The sequence below is a fragment of the Medicago truncatula genome, chromosome 1 (genome assembly GCF_003473485.1).
Source record: "Medicago truncatula cultivar Jemalong A17 chromosome 1, MtrunA17r5.0-ANR, whole genome shotgun sequence".
NCBI classification, from domain to species: domain Eukaryota; kingdom Viridiplantae; phylum Streptophyta; class Magnoliopsida; order Fabales; family Fabaceae; genus Medicago; species Medicago truncatula.
This window is the reverse complement of record NC_053042.1, coordinates 52,039,289-52,048,210: the sequence shown is the minus strand read 5'-3', so window position 1 is coordinate 52,048,210 and position 8,922 is coordinate 52,039,289. Positions and strand designations below refer to the sequence as shown.

The 8,922-nt window shown below is 33.3% G+C and overlaps 2 protein-coding genes across 2 annotated transcripts; one reads left to right on the top strand and one right to left on the bottom strand.

Moving 5' to 3' along the window:
- Positions 1-1,091: 1,091 nt before the first annotated feature.
- Positions 1,092-3,853, bottom strand: LOC25485359 (probable protein phosphatase 2C 63). The gene is made up of 4 exons (XM_013614545.3): positions 3,308-3,853; positions 2,568-2,941; positions 1,962-2,198; positions 1,092-1,862 (listed from the first exon to the last, which is right to left on the bottom strand). Exons 1-4 carry the CDS (start codon positions 3,564-3,566, stop codon positions 1,593-1,595), a joined length of 1,140 nt encoding a protein of 379 aa, XP_013469999.1. The 5' UTR covers positions 3,567-3,853; the 3' UTR covers positions 1,092-1,592.
- A 3,987-nt stretch (positions 3,854-7,840) lies between these two features.
- LOC112418674 (uncharacterized) lies at positions 7,841-8,627 on the top strand. The gene is made up of 2 exons (XM_024775142.1): positions 7,841-7,879; positions 7,962-8,627. Exons 1-2 carry the CDS (start codon positions 7,841-7,843, stop codon positions 8,625-8,627), a joined length of 705 nt encoding a protein of 234 aa, XP_024630910.1.
- The last annotated feature ends 295 nt before the right edge of the window (positions 8,628-8,922 follow it).

Below are 8,922 nucleotides of genomic sequence, written 5' to 3'. Positions count from 1 at the left end.
GTGGAAAAGAACAGGCGGCAGTTAACTATCGCGGAACTTCGGCAGTTAACTGCCGCGGAACAATACTGGTGTTTTCTGCTAACTTCGTCCCCTATTTACAATACTGATTACCGGTGTGTTTTTATCAGTTCGATACCCTGCGGTTGTTAATGGTGCGAGCTTAATTCATGCAAAATTGGAGATTCCTGAAACTAATAATCCTTCAAATTGATAAAAATTTGCAGAATATAATTGAATTGTGAGAACATGATTACAATAATTTCAAAATTGAAATTTCTTCCATAAGAATGTGAACCAGAATCGAAGTAATAATGAAAGTTTATTAAAAAAGAATTAATAATAACAAGGTGCAAGGAGCATTTTTGAAGAACAGAAACTTCAAATTCATAGAATAATTCAACAACAATTCTAGTTCTCAGTTTTGAATAATCTAAAACAGCGCAGCGGAGTAGAAATAACTGTCGCGGAAAAACCCACTTAGAAAACAAGCTATCTATAAGCTCAAATTAACTCATACTTAAGCAAGTTTTAGGAGACGTAGGGGAAGAAGATAACAGAAAAACACCAGTATCATTGTGAACAGCAGTTTTCATTGTTTTTCTGTCGTGTATTTTATGTGTTAACAATGACATATTGACACCATTGAATGTTACAATGTGCGATTTATTTTAAATTAAATATAAAAAGTAAGAGTGAAGCTGGTCAGATTGGTAACACACGAGATATAAGAGAAAAACAATTGAGAGAATTCATTACCAACCTCGAGGCTGTGCCTGTGGTAAGAACCGTAAGAAACGCATGTGTCGATTAAAAAAAGAAAAATCAGGACCGCAAATGGCCATGGTGTTTGTTTGAAAGGGAGCAGAATTGATAAATCAAATTCATTTGGTTTAGATCGATTTTGTCATGAGCTGAAGCTAGGAAAGGTAGCTTTAGCTGAAATGCAAGTTGGACAACGAAAGCACATCGACGGACAACAATCCAAACATCTGAATAGCACGGCAAAAGTGGAGAGACGTCACGTATTTCTCAGTTTTACATTCATTCTGATAACTCAAAGAAAAGAATCTGTTTTTGATAACTAAAACGCAAACTGCTCCAACACTTTTATCATATATTCTGTATGCAAGAATGGATAAGGCACGATTAAGAATTTGTCTGCAACTTCATTTCCCGTTGTAAATTGCCATCAATATACAACTCTGCTTATCATAAACATCCACCTGCCCACCCGGCAGTTCTGTTAGTTGGTGCAATGTCACCAACCCTTACCTCGTACCCTGTCATTCACGAACATTACCATAGATCCATACAAGGACTAACCAATTAATACAAATTTTAATTTTCTGTTCATATAAACAAAATTGATACCATCATCAAACCCAAAAATATAAACTTCACAACTATACATATGTATATCAGCACCAAGAAAAATATGTCAGCAACTTGCAGTCACTATCTATGCAGTAATTTCAAATTTGCATCTTTTACTCCAGAATTCTCTTAATTTACCAACAATACTCATCTTTCACTTATGAATAATTTTATCCAAAATAAGGTCAGCTTATGATTCATTGAAGCAATTTCACTCTTTAGCCAACTGAACCAAGCATGCTCTTCTCAGATTCATCAGCATTTAGAGAAAATATATCAACAGGGGCAGTTGTATACCCAACAGCAGTTTGCTTAAATTCACCACTAGAAGAACTTCCATGCTGATCAAGATAGATCACGATAACGGTGATATCGTCATGGAAGTGTCTTCTAATTCCTTTGTCAATTTTCTTTATGTCAGCATATCTCATCTCTCTTTTCTTTGCAGCTTCCTGAAGAGCAGCTCTTACTAGTCTCTTGGCAATTCCCTGCACGTAGAACAAAAACAAAAACAAAAACACAACACCATGTAAGAAAATTGAAACTCTATTATTCTGTGCAGCTCACAAGTAACAGAAGACACTCACAGCTCTTGGATATTTGAAAACAATATCAACTGCTGCTTCATCACTTAATTGTTCCCAAAGGCCATCTGATGCAAATATTAAGAATAAATCATCTGACTCAAGCTCCCTAATGATGATTGATGGTTCAGCTGTCATTACTGGACGCTTCAAAGGAATAGGATTTCCAAATTGCCGAAAAATGGGATCTCTGTAGAAATCTGGTCTCTTCAAGTACACATCACCAATAGATCTAGACACCTGCAACATAAAAAAAAAAAAAAAAAAAACTGTTTAGATCAGCTACCCTGACCCCATTTATCTGCAAAAATAAACCAGACCATCTCCCCCTTGCAGCACCTCTGTTTGATAAGACTGGAAATACATCATGTTCATAATAAACAACAATATTTACATAATGAAGGATTGAAAGAAGAAGCACATAAAATAAAAGAACTGGTTTTACTCAAAAGTTGTAATTGCAAATAATAGCATTAAAACCGGCAGACAAGATTACACCACAATCACAGACATATTGGTATGTTTACAATATTCAACACAATTTAATAGTACAACTTTGTTAATAAGAGACTAACGATATATATATATATATATATATTATATTTGTACCTGTATGATGCCCTTAATCCTCCAAACACCACGGCTATAAACCACAATGTGTGAATCATCAGGGTGGAGAGCTTCAACTTCTCTCCTCACCTCCTCATCAGCTACATTATGATCCGTTGACAAGCGCACAGCCTCCACATGACAATTCTTGTTCTCAAGATACTTCCTACCAAGAACAACTCTAGAGTCACCCAGGTTGGCAACATACAACACATTATCAGAAATTGCACCAAGAAGACAACACGATCCCACAGACGCAATCTGAGGACTAATTGGCAACGACAACTTAACCAAATGCAAAAAGTCCTCCTCGGTCTTACTAAACGCCTTTTTTATCACATCTGCTGACAATCCCCCTTGCTCAGAGGCAAATTCTACAAATCAAAATCAAATACAAGTTAGCATTATGGAAACAAATAACATTAGCAAAAAAAAAAAAAAAACATAGGTTCGGTAATGATGTCACTATGCATCACAATCAACCAATAGACAGAAAATATCAACGATGCATCTCAGACACGACTTCGATAAGAGGTGTTGGTGTCAGAGTTGTCAAGTACAGAGCAACTCGAACTCAAAATTATATTTCAAAAAATTCAAATCAATCACTTGAAATAAATGGATCTTAATACAAAACACAAGAAATATAATTGTGTTGATTATTACTTAATTGTTCCAATGCCACACCAAACTTGTCAAACACAGATAAACAATAATTAAGAGTAATGGAAGATACTAACTGTGTAAATAGGGGAAAAGACGGTTGTTGACAAATCTAGAAGCTTCAGGACCACCATGACCGTCATAAACACCGACATAGGTGGCAGAAGGAGAGGTGAAGACTTGACTTTGATCTTCGAGAGAGTAATTAGCCTGAGCAACGGCAATTGAGAAATCACCGGAGGCGTGAGGTTTCAAGTCTGTGTGCCAGAGGAGAAAGTCAGAGGCACCACGGCGACGGAAGCAGAAATCGAGAGGGCTTAAGCACAAACGCAGCATGATCTATGTATGTATCGAAATCGAAGGGTTCGAAATTGAGGATGATGAGAATTTATAGATGATGGTTGAGGATGGTGTGGTGATTAGGTATGTGCAGAATCGGAGAGAGAGAGAGAGAGAGAGAGAAAGGGGTTTGAGGAATGAAATGAAAAGTCAGTGGGTGAATGCCTCGTTTACAGGGGGAAGACGGACCCCTCAATCAAAGATATGTTCCCTTTCCTCCTTCTCTTTTGTTTTCTTAACGCGCTTCCTTCCCTTTACTATTAATCATTTTCCTTTTCATCGTAATCTCTCTCTCATAAACGCCGGGTGTAAAAAACCACTATGGCAATTAAGAATAAAAAATTTAAACATGTAATAAAAACAATAAATACTCCCTCCGTCCCAAATTGTACGACGTTTTACGCATTTCACACATATTAAGAAATGTAATTAATATTGTATGGAAAAAAGATATTATGAGTTGTTTTATAAAATTGTCCTTAATAAATAATATGGGAAAGATAAATAAAAGACTTGAAAGAAGAGAGAGGAATAAATAGTTAATGTTATAATATGAAAAGTAACATTAATGTTTCATCGGTATTGTAAAGCGACATACAATTTGGGACAAATATGTTTTCTAAAGTGACATATATTTCCAAACGGAGGGAGTATAATTGAAAAGGAGTGTCAACATTAAGGTTATGTTTTTTTTTTCTTTTTCGGATTCGAATCCCAACCTTGTATATATTGTGCATTGTCTTTCAGCTTACGAGGACTGATAAGTTAATTAAAGTATTTGGTAAAATTAGCGGTTCAATTAGCTGATAAATATAAAAAGACAAAAAAAGACATTCTTAATTTATAATAAAATATAAATCAATTAATATTTAAGATATTTAATAATTTAAATTAATCAATTTAATATATATTTTTATTTTTTTGGTCAAAAAACTAATTGACTTTTTCATAAAATTTATTTTAGATTTATTTCATTTCAGTTTCATACTTTATAAAAATTATGTTTTCACATAAATACACATTAATATATGTCACAGAAGCAATTAAAACGAGTAAACAAAAATTTGATTTATTTTTTTTAGGGAAAAAATTTTGATTTATGAATGTGGGGTGATCATATAGAAATTTCAAACAACTCCACAGTTATCTTTTTATTAGTGATTTACTATTCGAATATATTTTTAGATAGTCAATTTAATTTTAAAAAATATTTTCAATTAGTCAATTTAGTCTATAAAACTACTAACACACAAGACATTAAAAGTTGTTTGCAATATAAGACTAGGCAATTTCTACGGTATACTCAAAAAAGTTGAGTGTACTGGTACACCTATAATATTAAATGAATAGTTTAATGAATTATTTAAAAAAAAAACATATATTTTCTATCAATTACGATTATAATAATTATATTTTATTTCTCAAAAGTATCGGCAAATCAAAATTCAACTTTTTTATTTTTATTTTTAATACTCATAATATTCAATATTGATTAATTTTTTTGATGAAATGTTAAAAAATTAATATGATTCTTATAAAGAATGAAATGACGTTTTTTCTTATGAAATAATATTTTCTAAAATATAAAAGTCGATAAATATCTCTTTATTACATTTTCCTTAATTCAAGGGTGTAATGTAGAAACTTCCATAAGACTATCATGGCAACGTTTAATACATTTGAGTGCAAATGACTACTTGTTTAATTAAATTTGATGCTAGATAGATATAATGTTGGTAAAACTTCACTAAAAAACTTCTTTTTATATCATGAATCCAATTGAGACATAAACATCTTATCTGTCAAACCAAATCGTGAATGAAATAAAATAACTAGTGCAAAACTATCACCAAACCACCTAATACTACAATATACAGACGCATGCACCTTTTTCCCTTCCTTCCTTTGAATTTCCCTTTTTCTTTTCACAAGTTTGATCTATGCATGTCCACTTGTGTCCTACTACTCTATTATTTACTCGAATAAAATAATTTTTCACTTTCACTCGAATTCTTTTTTTGTGTCCTTTTTTGCATATTTTTTCCTCACGTCCACGTCCAATAATTCAGGTTTACTAGACTTTTACGACACAAGTTTGTTTTTGGTACCAACTCAGGTTTGAATGAAGACAAGTACAAGAAATATTTTTACTTTCTGTCGTCTAAAATGCGCGTTTCTCGTCCATCTTGTTCACATCACACACGCATATATCGTGAAGTAAGCCAATTTTTTCTTCTGAAAATGACATTATTTCTCTTATAATATACTAGGTTATTTTGAATTTCATAAAAATTCTGCTGAAAGAATAAGTCTGTGAGAACTTAGTATTAAATATTATAGAGAAAAATATAAATACTAATATTTAGTTAAACTGCTTATCTAAACGTTCTCTCAACGTATCCTACTATATTTATTTGCAAGCACACTAAGACATGATTTAGGGAGCTTCTACGGTGCAGTCATGAAACTGATTTTTTTGAAAAAGTTAATTTTAATCTTAATGTTTGATTCATTTTTAAATTGTTGATTACTGATTAATGATCAATAATAATTCATCTAGTAATGCTTGCAATATCTTGGACTTACAGATACTATTTTATCGTTGACATCTTTAACATGCAAACAGAGTTGCTGATATCATGTGATAGTCTTAGTGTTACACTTTGTGGTGTGCCTTTGTTTACAATTCTCTTGTTTTATTTATGTTTTACTCTCATTTTTCCACTGATTAAGGTAATTCTTGCGTTTTTATGTTAAAAAAGTACCGTAAGTTTATGTTAATTTGGTTTGATGTTTGTCTAAACTCAGTTGCATATGATTACCTTGAGTCAAACATGATTACAACAATCATCAAAATTATCTCTTAAAATATCAAAGGTACGACATTTTCAAGGTTGAATTCAAATCAAATATATTTGATTAAGTTAAAAGAGATCACTTGAATCATCTAATCCAAACATTGTTTAATAATTTAATATTTAAGAAAATTATTGCGTATTTTCCTCTTTGTAAGTAAATACGGGTGTTTAGGGTTTCCAAGTGTGAAAATCCAAGAATGAGCTTGTGATAGTTGATGCATGTAGAACAAAATGTTGATACGTTTGGCGTGATGCATTTGCGTGTTGCTAGGGCCAGGCTTAATCAACTAGACTATATGTTCAAAACATGGTTGACTACAGATTTTTGGAGTCAATCCTTGAGTTATTGTCTTCTTCGATCGTTCAAAACACGGAATAATCACGATAACCCCGCGTTGAATAAAGTGCATTTTTCTCACAACACAATCCATGATCCTCTCCCCACAGTGTTTATATTCAATATATATCCATTTAATTAAAAAACACTAAAAGTGTATTATAATATAACTAAAATAATATAAAACATGACTCAAGGTTTCATAAAAATAAGAATGTGATGAGATTTTTATGATATAATAAAACACGCAAATACTTTTTAAAAAAATGGGGAAATGGTTAAAAAAATATATTCAACAAATTAATTATGACAATTATACTATTTTTTATGCCAAATACCACTTTTGGTCCTTTTAGTTTGACAGAATTCCCGAGTTAGTCTTTTAAGTTTCGAAAGATTCAATTAGGTCTATTTAGTTTGACATAATTCCCAAGTTAGTCCTTTAAGTTTCAAAAGTTTTAAATAGGTCATTTTAGTTGATAAACTATTTCACTGTTACCCTTGCTGTCAGTTAATAATTAACTGATACCAATGTAGCCGTTAAGTTATTGACTTGGTCACAGATAAACTATTCCTTTTAGTTTCCTTTTAGTTGATAAACTATTCCCAAGTTAAGTTATTTCACTACTATAAATGTCAAAATGCTACATTTAATGGTCACAAATGATCATTTATAGTGCTAGAAATACACCTTTTTACAACACCAAATGCCTTTATAGCACTATTAAACAACATTTATAGTGCTATAATAATCATTTGTGACGATTGGAGCTTTTAAAATGCATTAGTTTAATCCAAGTCAACAACTTAACGGCTACATCAGCCTGAGTTAATTATTAATTGACAGCAGGGGTAGCGGTGAAATAGTTTATCAACTAAAAGAACCTATTTGAAACTTTTAAACCTAAATGACGGACTAACTTGGGAATTCTGTCAATAAATAAGTCTTTTATCCTTAACTAAAATTAAAAATTTATGCAATGCACACGAAATACTTCAATAAATATAGGTTTCAAACCATCATTAAACAATGTATCAGAAAATACAGTAATATTATCTCAGATGGCGTGGGGGAGATGGCGTGTTTGGGATGGGAGGAAGGGGGTGGCGCGTGGGTGTGGAGACGGAGCCTATTAGCATGGAGGAGGAGAAAATGAGGGAATGCACTTTTTTTTATTACTTAACATTGTTTTGCAGGCTCATATTCATGATAGGTGGAAATGGTTGCCAGACCCTTCTCAAGGCTATTCCGTCTGTGGGGCTTATCAGTTCCTCACGTCTGCGGATGCTCCTTTGGATCGGGAGTGTACTGATAATGTATGGCATAATCTTATTCCTTTAAAGGTTTCCTTGTTCGTGTGGCGCCTTCTTCGCAGCCGTCTTGCAACCAGAGACAACCTGGTGAGACGGAGGGTGATTAGTGACGAGTTGATCATGTGTCCAGCTGGCTGCGGTTTCCGTGAGGAGGCCGACCATTTGTTTCTGGGCTGCGCTACTTTGAGCAGTGTGTGGTCTCTTGTGTGGCATTGGCTGCAGATCTCTTCGGTTTATTCTTGTGTGATCCGTGACCATTTTCATCACTTTTGTCGTATGGCGGGTATGCCGCGATCATCGCACTCATTCTTTAAGGTTATCTCGTTTGCTTGCGTTTGGAACACTTGGAAGGAAAGGAACAACAGAATGTTCAACAACAAGGCATCTGATCCCAATACCATCTTGGACAATGTTAAGCTGACATCTTTCCTGTGGTTAAAGGCTCATTTGCCTTCCTTTGTTTTTGCTTTTCAGGATTGGCGGCGACACACGCTCCTTTGTATGGGTGTTGTTAATTTACTATTTCATGTTTGCTCTTTTGTTCTTTGACGGTGCTTGATTATGCGGCACCAATGACTTTGTAATTGTTCTTTTGATGTATTTCTAGTTGCACGTCTTGTGCGCGGAGATACATCAGTGAGTTTTTAATAATATCTCATTTTAGCTTGTTCAAAAAAAGTAATATCATCTCAAATAATACAATGCTTAATTTGAATTAACTTGAACTATAAGAAGAGCAGCGATGTCATTCATCGTGAAGGAAAATTCAGTGAAACTATCAAGAAGCATATTCCCTAGCTTAAATGGTTCAACGGCAAATGTGTGGAATTGGTGGAAATCAGGT

Coding starts and splice junctions, on each gene's coding strand:
- LOC25485359 (XM_013614545.3), bottom strand. CDS start 3,566: ATGCTGCGTTTGTGCTTAAGCCCTCTCGATTTCTGCTTCCGTCGCCGT. Junction 2,199..2,567: donor GGATTAAGGGCATCATACAG/GTACAAATATAA, acceptor TTTATGTTGCAG/GTGTCTAGATCTATTGGTGA. Junction 1,863..1,961: donor TTTTCAAATATCCAAGAGCT/GTGAGTGTCTTC, acceptor TTCTACGTGCAG/GGAATTGCCAAGAGACTAGT.
- LOC112418674 (XM_024775142.1), top strand. CDS start 7,841: ATGGCGTGTTTGGGATGGGAGGAAGGGGGTGGCGCGTGG. Junction 7,880..7,961: donor AGGAAGGGGGTGGCGCGTGG/GTGTGGAGACGG, acceptor ATTGTTTTGCAG/GCTCATATTCATGATAGGTG.